The sequence below is a fragment of the Equus quagga genome, chromosome 3, assembly GCF_021613505.1.
Source record: "Equus quagga isolate Etosha38 chromosome 3, UCLA_HA_Equagga_1.0, whole genome shotgun sequence".
Lineage (NCBI taxonomy): Eukaryota > Metazoa > Chordata > Mammalia > Perissodactyla > Equidae > Equus > Equus quagga.
The window spans coordinates 100383519-100402628 of record NC_060269.1 but is presented as its reverse complement, the minus strand read 5'-3'; the positions used below and the strand labels follow the sequence as shown (position 1 = coordinate 100402628).

The 19110-nt window shown below is 34.9% G+C and overlaps 1 protein-coding gene across 3 annotated transcripts in view; it reads right to left on the bottom strand.

The window, feature by feature from the left end:
- Window positions 1–482: 482 nt before the first annotated feature.
- The window catches only part of JCHAIN (joining chain of multimeric IgA and IgM), a 45325-nt gene continuing 26697 nt past the window's right edge, over window positions 483–19110 (bottom strand). For 2 of the 3 annotated variants that reach the window (XM_046655923.1, XM_046655921.1), the window contains exons 2-5: window positions 9478–9571; window positions 6220–6346; window positions 1945–2025; window positions 483–1251 (exon numbers count right to left, since the gene is read on the bottom strand). In XM_046655923.1, coding sequence (XP_046511879.1) covers window positions 1047–1251; window positions 1945–2025; window positions 6220–6346; window positions 9478–9541 — 477 coding nt within the window. In that variant the 5' untranslated portion in view covers window positions 9542–9571 and the 3' untranslated portion in view covers window positions 483–1046. Of the gene's footprint in view, window positions 1252–1944; window positions 2026–6219; window positions 6347–9477; window positions 9572–9894; window positions 9939–19110 lie in introns of all 3 variants that reach the window. The other variant, XM_046655922.1, reaches the window with a different exon arrangement.

Below are 19110 nucleotides of genomic sequence, written 5' to 3'. Positions count from 1 at the left end.
TTTACTTTCCACAGTACCCTTAGATATGTATGTTAACTGGCCGTGGCTTTCTGCCATAAAGAAATTTTATGTGCCATGATAAACACTGTGTTTGTCAAGAGGGACTTGGCCTTTTTAGGTTTAAATGACAAACTACCTCACATATGCACATGTATGAATTCAGCGATTAATGCATAATTACATCATACTTACAAACTGTTCATCAGTAATAAACTATATTTTAACTTACATAAACAAAGTTAACACATTTTTCCAATAAATTATTTCACACAGGTATATGCTTATGAATCTATTTAATTGTTCAAGCTATGCTAGAGAATACAAATTTTGAATACATATTTCGTAAGATTCAGTTACAACACAGATGATTTCCAATGGCAATTTCTTACACTATCCTGATTATCAAAAAAAATTTTACCCATTAAAAAGAAAAATCTTTACCATCTGCTACCAAATCTCTATGTCAAAATATATATTTTAATTATGTCACTTTTGGCTAACTGGTTTGATAAACATTAGAGACCCATTTTAAATGATTTTTATAAATATTTCCAAAACATGTTTTCCAATTATTATTTTTCTAATGAAAACATATAATTGACTTACGTTTACATATAAATTTTCTCTGCACAGTGATATTTTATTAAAAGAAAATAGTATGGAAAGTGCAAAAGCTCTGGCTCTCCAAGGCATAGCAAAAAGAAAAGGCAAAATTTAATTCTCTCTCCTGATTTTTACTCTTTGAGTTTTATTTTCTGCCCTTGTCTATTTTTTTAAATGCCAGAAATTATATTCTTAAGGATGCATACCCCATCAGGCCAGTGAGAGATTCAATACTGAGTGTGAACATATGAACATACAGTTGAGAAGTAATTACCCAATAAAAATAACAATGTTGCTACTTCAATTATTTGGGGGGAGAAGTTATTATTATATTATCTGAAAAAAAGTAATGGTTTCCAATTCATTAGTAAATATATTAACTATACGTATCAAAATGGAGAGCCTTTTAAGATAAGGAGATGTGCAGTCAGCAATGATTTAAATTAGTCAGGATAGCAGGAATCTGGGGTCAAGGCTGTTTCCACTATTTTGGTCTGACCACCATAGGTAAGTGGGACCCTATTTGTGTAGCACTTGTTCCTGTCATAAGCGTAGCAGGTCTCACTGTCTTCATCACAGATATTGCTCTGGGAGGCAGTAACTACTTGATTATCCAGCTCCACTTCTACAGGATCACATTTTTTACAGCTGAAAAACAAATGTATGCATTAGACAACCCCCATCAAATGGTGTCTCTGAATCTGAGTGACTACACATTTCCATCCAAAATCAATTAGCGCTTGCAGCTCTGACCTGACAACTGACAAAGGGTGACTCCTTTCAGAGCTCAGCTGCTCTACAATACAGAGTAGATTATGAGATTTTTTAAACCTTTAATATATAAAAATTAGTAGAAAGTACGCAATATAATTACCAATGATATGATAATATGATTGTTTTGTCTACACCATATAGCAACTTCTACTCTGTTAGATTTATGCTCAACTGTATACTAGGATTTAAGGAGTTATTTATAGTGACAAGAAAGTGATAAACTTTTTTTTAATTGTTTGATGTTGAATCCTGTAGTTTCCAAAGAAACATCTGCATGTTAATATGTCCCAAATACAATTAGTGAACTATTAAGACAAACTGGCTCCTCTTGTACTAATGGCAATAATTTCTTCTTTAGAATAAATTTATAGCTAACTTTTATCTGTGATAAAGTTTTATGAATTTATGATACCTAATAATTAACATAAGAATTAATGTATTCCAAAGTTCAAATTATATCGCTAAATGTCTATACCCCAACATATTTTCAAAAACATTCTTACTAACAAGTTTAATTAAAAGTTATTAATTTCTATATGCATATTAGTATGAAGGAAAATTTCTTACAGGTCGGATAAATGGTACACAAATTTGGTTCTCACTGGTGAGGTGGGATCAGAGATATTCTCTCTGCTGTTCACAGGAATACTAAAAGAAAGAAAGAAAACAAAGGAAAATAATGAAACTAGCAGATATTGATATTTTTGGTAACAGGCACACTGCTAAGACATTTCATTGGAGGGGTATATACATTCATTCATAAGTATATTTCATGCAGACATTTAGGACTTTCAGCACTCTATAAGCACTCTTCAGTAATACTATTACTCAGATTCACAGTATTTCACTATATTTTAAACATTTCTCATTCAAAATAAACCTCACAGCAACCCCTCTGTCAACTATCTTTGCTTACTTGGCAAATCCCTGCTTTTTCTTTAAAAACAAGCTCAAGTTTTACCTTCTCTGTGATGACTACTTTGATCCCATGCCCACCCCTCAATAAACTCCTTCCTCAGTAGTCTCATTAAAGTTCATATATCTTTATTATAAAAAATGCCATATCATAGTTCTTGTCTTCAGAGTCGTTGCTTCCCTAGACTATATAAACTCAAGGCAAAAACATTTATGTATTCCCAGTGCCTTGCTAGATGTGTGGCATGTAGAATATGTTCAATGTATGTGGAATGAATGGACAGATATTATTATCCACATTATAGAGATGTGGTAATTATAAATCAGAGAGGTTAGTGAGCTACCTGAGTTCACACAACTACTAAGTAGGAAAGCTGGAACTAGAATCCAGATCTCTTGATTTGGTGATGTTCTGTGAAAAATGGGATAACACTTACCAACTAGTTCAGGTGATTTCATTAATATTTACATTTTTTCATCTATGTCATCATCCCTCCTCATATGCATCCCTCCCTACCAAAAGATACAAACAAAAACTTATGTTTCCTAACTCAGTCTTTAGCTATACCACCCACATAGATATCCAAGCCAAAAACTTGGATACCATCCCTGAGTCCTCCGTCTCTGTCATGACCTATAACTAACCCATCTCACAGTTCAATCGATTCTAATTATTTGCACTTGTGAAATCCATCCACTTGGTTCAGGACACCACCATTTCTCTCCTAGATTCTAGCAATACCCTCCTTCAGTCTTGACCCCTCCAACACATTAGCCACATTATTGCCAAAATGGCCTTTCTAAAATACAAGCCTAATTTCCCTCTCTGCTTAAAACTTACGGTGTCTCTCCACAGATAAAAAGATCTCCTTAAGATGGCACAGAAGGCACTTCATGATATAGCTCTGCCTCTCTAGCTTCATCTCTCACCATGCCACCCGCTTTTCACTACATGCCAGCTGTAAACAGCTGCTTGCAGTTCCACAAATTCACCATGCTTTTCTCATCTCCAAGTCTCAACAATAACGAAAACAACAACTGTTCTAACATTTACTAAGTATTTACAGTGTGCCTCGTGCCATGCTAAACACATTACATGATGATCTCACAAAACCCTCACAGCAACTGTTTCCTTTCCTTGGAATGATCAACCTCGTCACGCCCCACACACATTTACCTAGTTAGTTCCCATTCAGCCAGCTAACGGCCATCATCCACTTCCACCACTTACTCCAAACACCCTTTCCTGTCTCCCACTGCCACTCTCCCCCTGTTCCCCAGGGTTGAACTGTGTGCCCCTCTCTCGTGCTCCTATAACATTCGATGCCTTTTCTTGTCACAGCATTTACAGCACTGTACTGTAATTGCCTTTTTAATTGTTTTTTTCTCTCTAAAGATTGGCACCTGGGCTAACAACTGCTGCCAATCTTTTTTTTTTTTTTTCTGCTTTACCTCCCCAATCCCCGCTGTACACTGCAACTGTATATCTTAGTTGAAGGTCCTTCTAGTTGTGGGATGTGGGACGCCACCTCAACGTGGCCTGACAAGCGGTGCCATGTCCCCGCTCAGGATCCGAACCCTGGGCTGCCGCAGAGGAGGGCGCGAACTTCTTAACCACTCGGCCACGGAGCTGGCCCCGCCTTTTTAATTGTTTAAAGCTCCCTACTAGACTGTAAGTTCTTTGACGGCATGGACTGTGTTTTACATAAATTGTTGTTTCCCCAGCTCCAGTCCTCAGTGGCATTCAGTAGCACTAAAATGCCAAATGAATGGACCTATTCTTTATTAGATAGTACAGGCTCCAGTAATATGAGATAAGGCTCTAAATGATGAAAAAGATAAGGAAGCAAATATGTATGAGTGTGTACTGTGGGCCAAACACAGTTCTAGATGTTTTTATACACTATCATATTTAATCCTCACAACCCTATAAAGTATATGTGTGTGTATATATATATAATAATTATATATATATGGATAATTATTCCTTTTTTACAGTTTGGAAACAGACTCAAATTAGTTAAGCAAGTTGCCCAAAGTCAGATTGTTAGTAAGTGATGGAGTTGGGAATAACGTGATAATGACACAGCAATGATAACAGAACTTTCAGAAATGAGATCAGGGAACCATTGACACACATGAGGCAAAGTGACATGAAGTAACTGAATTATTTGATTCCAGAAAACCATATAATATCATAAAAAGAATCATGTCGTAGAATAAAAAGATGAATTGGAAAATCACGGAGTGCCATTTAAAAATCTCCCCCCTGGGACCCCGGAGATTAAAACAAAAGATAGACATTCCTCTTCAACACAGTTTAGGTGCCAATGTCATGGATGCCATCCCTTCAAGTTACATGCTTCTCCAACTATTCTCTCTCTAATAGGAAGCTATGTGGCATAGAGTCTGAATGGTGGAAAAAAAACCTGCTAGAGGAAGTGATGTCTAAAGTAAAACACACAGGTTGAGGAGGAGTTAACCAAGCTAAGAGGGGTGGGAGAAAGAGTTCTTCAAGCAAAAACAGAAAAGGAAGCAAGTACTGTGAGTGTGAGGCAAGAAAAGCTCTAAAATGATGCTGGATTTTCAAACATAAGGTGAAAAAAAGCGGCAATGGAAGAGCTTGAGAGTTTTGCTGAATGTTGCAAGGTAAGCTGAGGCATTTGTAATTTATCCTAATAAGAATGTTAGCAAAACCACCAGAGGGATTGTAAGAAGAATAGCGACATTATGGTAACTGGCACATAGGCTACATAAATAAGTAACAGCAAATATTGTCTGAAAATGTTCCAGGAACTATGCAGTCTCTAAAAGGAATAGATCTCAATTTCTCTTCACAATAACCCTATATAATACACACTATTTCCCCCATTTGAAGATGAGACAGTTGAAGTTTAGAGTGGATAAGTAACTTGCATACGAAAGCACACAGCTATTAAGTGACCTAGCTAGAACTTGAAACAGATTCTTAAACACATTATACTTCTCTCATTGATTAAATGGGACTGAATATTACGTTCTGTTTCAATAATGGGTACTTGACTGCAGGGAATCTATTCAAGGTAGGAGTGGTTCCCAAGGAAGACATTACAGATTGAATCTAACAGGAATCTCATTTCTTAAATATCATTAGCATTTTTGCTATTGAATAACACTATAGCTTATAACTTTGACTATGTGTGAAATGAAATGAATATCCGAAGTTCAATATACAAATGAAGACTGAATCAAATTAGTCAATACCTTACCTTTAAATAGATGGTTGAGTACAGTGTAAAATACTCTGTAGTCCATATATGGTAAAAAATAAGGCTTTTAGTGTTAACTCCAGTTTCAGTTTGATCAAAGGGCAACTAAAAGTTCTGATTCAAACTGAAATAACTCCATATAAATAGGGTACATTGATGACTATATCTGAACCTTCAGTTATAATTTGATCTAGCTGACTAGACTGACATTGCCTGGAAACCTTTGTTCCTGCTCCCAACTTCTACATAATTGGCTCAAGCCCATTAACCAGATTCAACCTTATGTAAGGTGCTACACATCAAAAAGAGGAATAGGGGCCGGCCCCTGGGGCCCAGTGGTTAAGTTCGCGTGCTCCGCTTTGGCGGTCCAGGGTTTCGCCGGTTCAGATCCTGTGCATGGACCTAGCACCGCTCATCAAGCCATGCTGAGGTGGTATCCCACATGCCACAACCAGAAGGACCAACAACTAAAATATACAACTATGTACTGGGGGGATTTGGGTAGAAAAAGCAGAAAAAAAAAAAAGAAGACAATTAGCAACATTGTTAGCTCAATTGCCAATCTTTAAAAAAAAAAAAAAGAGGAATAAAGATATACGTATTACATTCAAACAATGGCTAATATCAGAAAGTATCTCTGCTAACAACAGGAAAAAATGAAATGTGAAATACCACGTACATAATTCTGATGTGTCTCTCCAGAATGTCTTCATTAGGATTTTCAGGAGAGGGGATGATCCTGGAAGTAACCCGGACACACTTACATTTGTTGTCAGCCAGAACAATCCTTTCACCTTCATCTCCGGCTTGAAAGAGAAAACATAAGAAGAAAGGGAAACAAAAGTCTATTTATATACTTTGTACTGAGCTAATTTATTTTTTTTCCTGCAGAAAACTTGTTTTACGGTTGATAAGTTTCAGCTTTCTCCATTTGTTCTCTTTCCTAATCTAAAATAGCTAAGTGGAATCTCACAGCATAGTGAAGGAAATCCAAATGCACTCCAAAAGGAATTTTCTTTTTTTCCCTATGGGAATCTAAGCTGAATGAATTCTGGTTTTAATCTAATGCTTCTAAGAAAGGCACAGCTCTCTGAATTCACGTAGCCTTGTAAAAATCAGTGTCAAAGGCCAAAATGAGAGAGAAAAGAAAAATCTAGGCTGGATTTCTCTCAGACGGAAGCAATTCATTCAAAAGTGAACAAAAAATAACACTAGCCTTTATAAACCCAGTCTGAAGTTTCACATCCTTCCTGAACTCCCATTTACACTCTTTTTTTGGCTTAGATTGCATTAGAGCTAAGAACAGGCATGTTTTCCCCAAGATAACCTTATTTTGTGAGACTTAAATATTCTCCACTACAATTTTCCTAAACTTAATCATATTAATTATATTATTATATTAACATTGATTAACATTGATATATAATATTAATTATATTAACATTGATATTAATTATATTATATTAATTATACTTAATCATATTCTTCTTTTTCATAATAAAATCAGGTTATCATGGTATAATGATCCAATCAAATAAAATAATAGGTGCTATATTTCTGATAAGAATGATTTTAAAAGATATATATACATGTAAAGTGCCACAAATTTTCAAAAAAAATTCAGAAAATATTGTGAGGTATAAGCTCTATTTAATATAATAAGCCTGTGGGAAGAAAAAATAAATAAATGAATGAATACACAGATGACCACTAAAGCCTTAACTCTGAGTGTCAACATTTATTGTCAAATCTGAATATTAGACAAAGAGGTATAGTAAGTGTTGCAAAGAATAAACAAAGAAAATTTCTTACTATCTGGACTTAGATTAGTTAACAGATGTTTGAAGAGTTAATAATAGCTTTACTTAATAAGACCAATTAAACAATAATAATGATATTAAATCCTTTTTATTTCTATAATTTTAGCTGAGTGACCTTTAAAATTTCCTCCCATCAAGCCTCAACAAAAAAACAAAGATTTAGCACATGAATTCAAATTATAAAGGTTAAATGATCAGGCTAGATATAATTGTAACTGGAAGTCTAATCATTCTAGAGATGATCCCAGAGCAGAGAGGACCTAATTGCAGTATTTCAGTCTTAATGATAACAGTCATTACAAAAACACTTTAAGACCATTGTTATTGTACTTATAATTGTTTGAAGTACTTTATAATGCATTATTATTCCATTACTCATAAGTTCTTCGTAATAAATCTTCTGATAAAAGTCTGTATGGTATTGGACAAGAAACATGATGAAGTAACAATCTAAAATAATGATATAACTCTAATTAACGTTTTGAAAAGAGTAAGATGACTTAAGTGGTATCTTCCCTACTCCTGTATTCATGACTCTTAAATGTTTTTCTCAGTAAAATACTAATGAGCATGTAATGCCTGACCAAAAATATAGATTGAAGTCGAGTATGTGACTTGACTGTTAAGTCTTAAATAGAAAATGTCTATAGTTTATTTATGGCATATGATTAATTTTCTTGCCAGAAATCTAGGGAAAAACTATAATTACTGTTATTATATAAAAATATTAGGCAGCCTAATATACCTACCAGAAAATGTACAAATACTTTCAATTCACCAAGACTTGTAAGATTCTAATATTCTCTCTCAGTGACAGGCAGTATTTTTCCCAATAAACCTCTTATTAGAGACTGTGCCTTACTTTGTTCCAAGAGCACCTGAGACATAGTAGGTGCTCAAAAAATATCTGTTAAATTTAACTTAGTTAAGTTCAAACAAATAATAAAATAGACATAACAACACATACTAGATATGAGCACAGTGAGTTCACCAAAAGGTGATTCTCTTATACAGGTAGAATAGGATAGTAGTTAGGAGTGTGGGCTATAGGGTCAGATGGCCTGGGTTCTACCTACTTAACTACCTACCACATGCTTGCTGTATGACCTTAGGTAAGTTATTTTTCCTCTCTAAATCTCAAGAGCTCAATTATATGTCAGAAACAATAATAGCACCTATCCCCAAATGGTTACTGTGAGAATTAAATGGAATAGTACATGTAAAGCAGTTAGCATAATGCCTAGAACAGAGTATGTACTCAATAAATAATAGCTCTTATAGATATATAGCTACATACATGTTTTACATGTATGTTTGTAGGTATATAAACAGGTTCATGGTCATATACTGTACATGTTTTACTATCTTTATATTTTAAATATTATTAGAAATTCATTATTCTTAATGCTAAATTAGTACAAAAATATATGTAAGATGACTATTAATTACACCATACTCTATCCTGAAATAAGAATAATAAGCTCACTAAGTGTTAGAAACTATCCAGCCAAATTATATCATTCCTAATTCATATGCTCTTCTAGATGAAAATTATTAAATACTGTATTTCTATTTTCTTTAGTAGTTTGAAAGGTTAATAAACAAAATAATCAAACTTCAGCCATCAAGTTATAGGCAGCCTGTATAACATTAAACATTGTTAAAGGGTCATAATAAATCTGTAGGCTCAGACCCAGGAAAGTTGTTAGAACTAATACCAGTCTCTCTGGGGAAATAAAATCCTAATGCATTCTACATTGTATTTACAGTAATTTTCACTTCATTTCTCCAGAATGTTAATTTAAGACGCTCAAGAAGATTATTGATTTTCAAGATTCAATATGAATATTCACATAAGCATAGCTACCAATACTTATCCAGAAATATAAATTTTCTTATTCTCTAGGTTATAGTAGGCAAATAAGAGAAAAAAAATAAAAAGAATTACAGTGAGTCTTGTCTGCCTAAAGATCACTGCCCTTATAAAGATTAAGGCATGTTAGAAAAAGTAACCAGATAGCTGGCCAAGCAAAGCACAAACATAAATGCTTAAATCTGAAGAATAGCTCTGTGCTATATTTTTCCATTTATCTGGGTTTTTTCAAAATACCACATACCTGTCACAAGAACAGCCTGAACAAAAATGGCCAGGACTCCCCAGAAAAACAAATGGTTCTTCATCTTGACTTCACCGCTTTTGAAAAACTGGAGCTAAAATGTCAGGGTTAAGGTGTGTCATCTATAAGGAGTGTGCAAATGATGGCGCTTCTGCTTTCTTAAAATAACACTGCAGGCAGCTAACAAACTAAAAACAATCACAACTGTGGTTGAAGTCTGAAATTTAAATGCTGCACTGGAAAGAAATCTATCGCTCAGATTTATGTAGGTTCTTTCAGTGTCCCTCAAAAGCCACGTTTTAATGCAATCACTTTTTATTTTACATTTATTCTATATAACTAAACCAGAAGAATAGTAACAATTTCAAGGCAAGAGTCCTTTAAGAATATTTAAATAGGGGTTATCAACTTTATTACCTAGGTGTAAAGTTTCCAGATGAAATATACGACATTTGTTGTGCCTGGAACAATAAATGAAGGGAAAAGAAGGAAAAGGAATGAATTAAAGTCATTTAAGATCCCAACTGTATCTTACATCAACTTTTTCTTTTAGTTTTCATTTAACCAAGTTACCAGATTTAAATATATATATATCATATATACATATTCTGATAGTTTCGGTTATTTTATAAGTTCAAACATGGAATTGGAATTAGAAACAGGTGGTTCCCAGATGTATCAGTCAGCATGTTTTATTTCGATAGCATTAAGGCAGAGACTGTATTTGCTCATCTAGTAACACCTCTCAGAATTGTAAACCCGTGAAATGATTTTCATTTGACACACCTTGCCTCAACAAAAAACTGAATCACTGCAGTATTTCTTGTAAATTTTTTTCATTAATTAGTGTAAAAAAAAAAACCTGAGCTTTTGGACAGGGCATCCCCCTACCCTCCACCTCAACATGCTAGAATTTCCTGCCTCTTAGGCAGGGTTGGTTTCAAGAACATGTTGGTTACATTTATATGCAACTTCAAATCTACATTACTTTTGGTTCTCAGTTCTCTAATTTTTTAAGGCTCTCCTAGAATTTTGAGAGGTGCTAAAGAAATACTTCAGGATCATAAGTAGGTAAGCGGATTTCATAGCTAGCAGTAAAAAATGGCAGAATGAAAATATTAAAGTCTAGCACATAATTGCACTCCTTCAATCAATATGTATTGAATGTTTAGCAAGAACCAAGTGCCAGGCACTAGAATACACAATATTACTATACTGTCAAATATTACTCTCATTTTAATTCTAATATTTAGAAACCATTTAGAGTTTAAAAAGATATATTGGATTCGCATAAGCAATTATACCTATTAGAAAAAGAAACAGGGGGCAGGCCCCATGGCCAAGTGGTTAAAGTTCTGCATGCTTCACTTCCACAGCCCAGGGTTGCGGGTTCAGATCCCAGGTGTGGACCTACTCCACTCATCAGCCATGCTGTGGAGGCATCCCACACAGAAAGTAGAGGAAGACTGGCACAGATGTTAGCTCAGGGCTAATCTTCCTTAAGCAAAAAAAGAGGAGGATTGGCAACGGATGTGAGCACAGGGTGAATTTTCCTCACGAAAAAAAAAGAAAGAAAGAGATCTGAAAGAACATTATTTTAGTGTGTGGTCAGGATGTCAAAACAAATATCAACCACTTAAGAGCTCCTCAGCTCTAACTTTAGTTTCTAAATAACTAATTTATTCTATCACTCCAAAAAAGAGTAATTAGAAGTTACCTGGATATTTATTTATAAGTCATTACTTCCTTGAAAATAAACTCAAGGCCAGTTGGATAAATCCCTGGGGACAAATCGAAGCTTCCCCAAAGGCTTATTTTTTATAGAAACAAAGATTATTTGTTTCATAATTACTAAGCTAAAGAAAAGCTCTATATTTAGTGTTTCTATTATTTCAGTCTTATAGTTTTGTATTTCTGTTATGTAAACTATGTGTCTAAAAGAAATTATTTTAATCAAGATAAGGTGTGGAGATCCAAGTGGCACCTTTGCCACCAGAAGAGAGTCACCTATGCTGGTAAAATAGGATCAGGAGAGTGTTTTGCCAAGTGTGGTCCAGGGATCATCTTCCCTCCACTCACTGAGAGTACTAGTGAAAATATGGATTTCCTGGCTACACACAATCAGAATTTGTGCAGATGTGAACTTGGAATACGTATTTTTAAAATGCCTTCCAGTTGATTCTGTTGTACGCTAAAATTTGAAAACTGATAGACGAGAAGCCTGGGTGGTGGGGGGCGATGGAGGATAACTAGCAGCATTAACTATCTGTGGGAGAGCAGAGGTTAGGCTTACATTGAAAACAACTTAGTTGAGGTTTCCATTTATTTTTATAGTTCTGTGCTTTAGGTGAATTGTCTCATAATCTTTTTAGCACTAACCAAGCGTATACACACACACACACACACACACACACATACATGTAACAGGTCCTGGTTTATCTTTTAAACCATTTCATCTTCAGTTTTAGTTATCTTCTTCCCACTAAAAAATGTAACGTGAATAGTGGGACCCTTTTCATGCGAGTGAGTTAAGCACCTCAGCTATACGGTCTAAGTTCTTCACCAAAAACGGTTTATTTTTCTACATTTATATATATGATTCTTATAGGAAGAGGTTCAGTGATAGACTCATCTGGATAAAGGAGATCTTAAGGTAATTTAGTTTCACTTTCTTGACTCCCACTCAAGTTTTGTTTCAATTTCCTATACAGCAGACATCAGCATTTATTTAAAAACCATCTGAAATAGGTTGATGCTTCACTTCCTTTGAACATAGCTAATTATATTTGGGATACCCAAATCATGACAAAGACTTTATTCTCTTGGGACACAGAGAATACAACCCTTGTTTTCCTCCTATCTCATTGGGGACTCTTTCTCAGTCTCTTGCTGAATTTTTCCCTGAATACTGAGGTTTGATCTTCAGCCTTCTCCCTTATCCCATCCTCTCCCTAATTAATTTTATCTGATCCCATGGCTTTGAACATAGGACAAGCTATGACTTTCAAACGTCTAAGTCTAGACTTTACCTTGCCCATTGAGCTCCAAACACCTATATCCAACTATCTATTTAATATCTCCCATTGGCTGTCTAACAGCTACCTAAAACTTAACCAGGCAAACAGTACGCATGATCCAGATCAAGCCACCCTCACACTCCCACTCCAATCTCTCTCCATCTCCAGTCTTTCTCATCTCAGTGAACTGCACCTCCAACCTCCCAGTTGCCAAAATCCTCTTCTTTGATTTCTTTCTTTTCTTCTCCCCCACATTCAATTTACCACCATGTCCTATTAGTTTTATTTCTAAAATACATCCCAAGTTTGTCCTATTCTCTCCATTCTCACTGCTGCCTATTCCAAGCCTCCATCCTCTTTCCTAGACTACTACAATAGCCTCAATAATAAAAAGTGATTTTTCCTTTGCCCCAGAATTGGCAACTAGGGCTCACTGCTGACAAACAAGAATGGCTAAGTAAGTACCCCAAACTCTACAGAGTCAGACACTTCCTCCAAGGCTTAACAAGAGGCAACAGAGCTCAACTTACTGCCATCAACTCCCACCCCCCATGCCCAAGCTCCCTCCTCCAGTCTTCAGAGGACTTTGGCAGGGGAAGGGGATTGGAAATGCCATCATAGGAGCTGTTGGCCTTGTGGAAATAGTAGTGTTTGTGGTAAGAGACTTTCCCCCCTTTACTCTTGACAGGGGGAAGTACAGGGTGCTCTTCTCTCCCCAAAAACAAATGAGGGGGAGATTCAAGAAAATAACTTAAAGAGATCAGGGACCCTGCAAGAAGGTGAAATTGAGAAGCAATATAGTATAATAGTTAAGAGAAAGGATTCTGAGTCTGACTGCTTGGGTTTATCTCCCAATGCACCACTCACCAGTGTGTGACACTGGGCACACTTTGGACAAATCATCTAACCCCTATGCTTCAATTCCCCTATCGGTAAAATGAGGGTAATAAGAATACATATTTCATAGAATTGTTGTCAGGCTTAACATGTTTTACTACATATAAAGAAGTTAGAACAGATCTTGGCATATGGTGAGTGCTATTTAAGTACTAGTGATTATCATCATCATCATAACCATTATCATAATCATCATTATGCTGGTCACTCTTTGGTGAGATGCAGAAAATGCAAACTCAGCCTGGGGCTATCAGCCACAATGAAGTGTGAGGAAAGCATTCCTGAGAGAGCTTGACATTTCCCCATGGGTTGCATCATGTAGAACACAGAAACTGATACATGCTCATGCTATATGACCCTTACAGGGTATGAATGAAAATATCCAACAAAGCTATAGTAATCAAAACAGTATGGTACTGACGTAAAAAAGACATATAGATCAATGGAACAGAACTGAAAGCCCAAACATAAATCCACACATACCTGGTCAACAAATATTTGACAGGCAGACAAGAATACTCAGTGGAGAAAAGATAGTCTCTTCAATAAACGGTGTTGGGAAAACTGGAGATTCACACGCAAAAGAATGAAACTGGACCTCTATCTTAAACCACTCACAAAAATTAACTTGAAACGGATTAAGTACATAAACATAAAACTTGAAACCATAAAACTCCTAGAAGAAAAAATAGGGGAATAGCTCCTTGACATCAGTCTTGTAAATGATTTTTTGGATATGACACCAAAAGCACAAGCAACGAAAGCAAAAATCAACAACTTGGACTATAGCAAACTTAAAAGCTTCTACATAGCAAAAGAAACAATCAACTAAGTGGAAATGCAGCTTATGAAATAGGAGAAAATATCTGTAAGCCATATATCCGATAAGAGGTTAACATATAAAATATATAAGGAACTCATATAACTAAATATCAAAAAAAATCCCAATCTGATTAAAAAATGGACAGAGGACCTGAATAGACATTTCTCCAAAGAAGACATACAAATGATCAACAAGCACATGAAAAGGTGTTCAACATCACTAATCATCAGGAAAATGCAAATAAATACCACCTCATACCTGTTAGAATGGCTATTATCAAAAAGACAAGAGATAAATACTGCTGAGGATGTGGAGAAAAGGGAATCCTTGTGTACTGTTGGTGGGAATGTAAATTGGTGCAGCCACGATGGAAAACAGTATGAAGTTTCTTCAAAATACTAAAAATAAAACAACCATACAATCCAGCAATCCCACACCTGTGTACACATCCGAAGGAAATTAAATCACTATCTCAGAGAGATGTCTGCACTCCCATGTTCATTGCAGCATTATTCACAATAGCCAAGACATGGAAACAAGCTAAGTGTCCACTGGACAGACGAATGGATAAAGAAAAGGTGGTGTATATGTATATGTGCATATGTACATATATATATGCATATACATATTTATATATATACAAACACATACAATGTGTATATATATGGGAAATGTCAAGCTTTCCCAGGAATGCTTTTCATATGCATATATACTTACACAACGCAATATTTTTCAGCCATAAAAAAGAAGGAAACTCTGCCATTTGTGACAATGTTAATGGACCTTGAAGGCACTGTGCTAAGTAAAATAAGTCAGACAAAGACAAGTACTATAAGATCTCACTTATACGTGAATCTAAAAACATTGAACTCATAGAAACAGAGAGTAGAATGGTGGTTGCCAGGGGCTTAGGGGTGGGGAAAATGTGAAGATGCTAATCAAAGGGTACAAACTTTCAGTTGTAACATGAGTAAGTTCCAGGGATCTAGGTACAGCAAGGTGACTACAGTTAATAATACTGTATCGTATATCTGAAAGTGCTATGAGAGTAGAGCTTTAATGTTCTCACTGTAACAACAACAAAATGGTAATTATGTCAGGTGAAGGATATGTTAACAAACCTTCTTGCGGTAACCATTTCACAATATATGTGTGTATCAAATCATCACATTGTACACCTTAAACTTACACAATGTTAAATGATAATTATTTCTCAATAAAACTGGGGGAAAAAAAAGAAAAGAATCTATCTAGAGTTTTTCTGACTCTGGGGGAAGGTAGAGGACACTTTGAAGAAGTGTTAGCCTTATGTGTAATAGCCTAAAACTGGAAGCAAACTAAATGTCCATAAACAAATTGTGGTATAACCATTACTCAGCAATAAAAGTGAAGGAATGGCTGATATAAACAACAACATGGATGAATCTCAAAATAATTATTCTGAGTGAAAGAAACCAGACAAAATATTAAAGAGAGTACATACTGTGTGGTGCCATATATTTTATTTAGAAACAATACGTAAAAATATATTCTAAAAATATGTAATCATAAATTTTTAATGTTGTTTTAAAATTACATCTTAAAATGTATGATTATCATTATATTTATATTATATTACATATGACATATAATATTTAAATATAAATAATTCTAGAAAATGCAAGCAAATCTATAGTGACAGAAAGCAGATCAGTGACTGCCTGGGAAGGTAAGGACACGGAGAGAAGAGGGGGAGGGAAGAATTATAAGGGTACATGAGGAAACTTTTGGAGAGGATGAATATGTTCACTATCTTGATGGTAGTTATGAATTCACGAGTATATATTTACCTCAAAATTTATCATATTTTATGGTTAAATTTGTGCAGTTCATTGTATATCAATTATATCTCAATAAAGCTATTAAAAAATTCACATCTTCAGAATTCAGTTTTTAAGTATGATGTTAGGTTTTCCTTGAATGTCCTCTATCAAGCTGAGGAAGTTCCCTTCTGTTGCTAGTTTGCTAAGAGTTTTTAATCAGAAATAGATATTGCATTTTTTCAAATGCTTTTTCTCTACTAAGATGACTATATGATTTCCCTTTTTTAGTTTGTTAATATGGTGAATTACATTGATTTTAAGTGTTAAACTAACTTTGCATTGCTGGGATAAACCCCATTTAATCATTATGTAATATCCTTTTTATAAATTGATGGATTCAATTTAATAAAATTTTGCTTAGAATTTCTGCTTTTATGTTCATAAAGGATATTGCTCTGAGATGTTCTTTTCTTGTAATGTCTTTGCCTGTTTTGTTATCAGGATAATGCTGGCCCAACAGAATGAGTTTAGAAGTATCTCCTCCTCTCCAATTATCTGGAGGAGTTTGTGTAGATTAATACTATTTTTTCTTTAAATGTTTGGCAGATCTCACCAGTGAAGCCAGGGCCTGGAAACTCTCTCCGTGAAGCAAGCTGGAGCAATTGCAGAAGTCTTCTCATTTGTTTTCTGTCACCCAGAGATCACTGTCCTTCCTTGCCTAACGTCTGATGTCTTAAAAATCATTGTTTCATAAATTCTGTCAGGTTTTTTTCAGTTGTTTCAGTTGGCAGGGTAAATCTGGTCTCATTATTCCATCTTATTTCAACTTGGATGTTGGAGACTTGAAATTAAAAGTGAGTTTGAGGTATAAGTTTTTAGACTGAACTAGATGTTTTTCTTAATAGACTACTTTTTAGAGCAATTTTAGGTACATGGCAAATAAACTAGACATTTAATAATAGAAAATTACAAAAATTATTGAATCTTCTTAAAACATTGTCAAAGGGAGGCAAAGGAAAATTTAATTATGGTAATTTGGAAGTAATGATTAGGGGAAAAAATGGCTTCATGTTTATAACTCATTAAACTATTCACTGCTCTGAACTCGTCTCTACATCCAGCTTTACCCCAATAATTCATTGTCCACTCAGCAGACAGTGATCTTTTCAAAAAAGTAAATCAGATTATATTTAACTTAAAACCCTCTACTGGCTTCTCATTACACTCAGAATAAATTCAAACTCCTCATGTTGCCTGATTTCCCACAGCTCTCCCTTTCATTCATCACTCTCCAGCTACTTCTGCTCAGGGTCTTTGTATTTTCTAGTCCCTCTGCATGAAACACTTTCATATCCTTGCACGGCTGGCTCCTCACCATCACTCAAGTCTCAAGTCAAATGTCACTCCCTCGGAGAAAATTTCCCTGGTCGCTAATCATCCTAACCAATCACCAGTCACTATTACCCTATTTTATTTTCTTCATAGTATTTATCACTGTTTGAAATTCTTATTTAGTTATTCAGTATCTGTCTCCTCCTCATCAGAATATACGCTCCTTGAGAACAGCACTGCCTTAATGCTCACTTCTGTTTCCAAGAACCAAGCACAGGAATGACTAAAATATATTGATTGAATAAAGGATGAATGGAGAATATTTTTACAAGGAGTTGAAAACGGTCTCTTTTAAGTCCTCTAACAATATTAGTCTCTTTTTTGGACAGGCTCCATATTGTCAATGTCACTTTTTTAAGTGTGGTATCCAGATATGTATACAATGTCCAAGTGTTATCTGACCAAGTACAAAACACAGCAGAACTGTAACATTTTTCAATAAATGCCAACTTAAGATGATAGTATCTTTTTTGGAATCTGTGTTATACTATTGGTTTCTATCAAGTATACAGTCAACCAAAATCCCCTTTTAAAAAATGTGTTTCTATAAAGTAATAACTTCCCCACATTTAATACTTAAACAGTTGGGATTTGGGTATGAGATTTAGCATTGGTGCCTAAATTTTATCTTGCTAAACTCAAATCAACATTACAAGGTAGATTCTTTTTGAGTCCAGATTCTGAAACCTAGACATTAGTTATTTCTCTCAGCTTCACAGCATCTACAAACTTAATACACATGCCATCAGAATCCTCATTTAAGTCATTAAGAAAATGTTCAATGGGATAGTGCAGAAAATAGACCTCAAAGGCATATATCTAAAGTCCCACTTAACCAATGGTTAAACTAGCACCAAACCATTAAAGGCACATTTTGGGTATAGTAGTTCACTTCAAGTTAACTCATATAATACTATACTATCACACACACTGTAATTCTCCATTTTGTCCAAGGCTAGCATGAATACTTATCTTAAGTAATCAATCTCTCCTTAGCCCCTACCTTTAACATCATGTGATTTCTCCACCCTTGAAAGTCTTCCATAATATAAAAGGATCCTTGATATCCTGGCATCTTGCCATTTAAACACTTAAAAAGGATGATAATATTTTTTAATAGCGTTCTTGGCTTTAAATCCAAGATACAGCTAACTTTCTTGATCTTCCTTTTAATGGATTAAATTCTGCATTTAGTGTAACAATTCATTGTTCCCCTTTGTCCTTGGACTTTATATGAAAAATAAGTTTTGGTAATGAATGGTGTTGCCCAAATCAGCTCCAAAAACACAACTGCTAAAATATGTTACAGGGTCATCAGGAACACAGTCTTTACACTTTCTCCATATAAACTATATCTTTACCTCCCATACCTTTGAGACACTAGACAATACAAAAGCAACTTTTGAATCAACCCAGAAAAATAAATTGAGGGAAGATGCTATGAGCACTGGAGGAAGGATCTTCTACCAAGAGAAGCTAACAGCAAAAATGATCTCCAAGAGAAGTGCGGCAAGAATAAAGTATTCAAAATTGGAAAATCCTTCATGCATATATACACACAATATAACGAAGCTATAGTTACCAGTTTAATTTTAAACATCTTAAAAGTCCCAATACATCCTATAGTCACTCAAAGTTCACAAATCCATTGTACATAAAGTTACAAAGATTAAAGAGAGAGTTTTTCTATGACAAAAGTGAG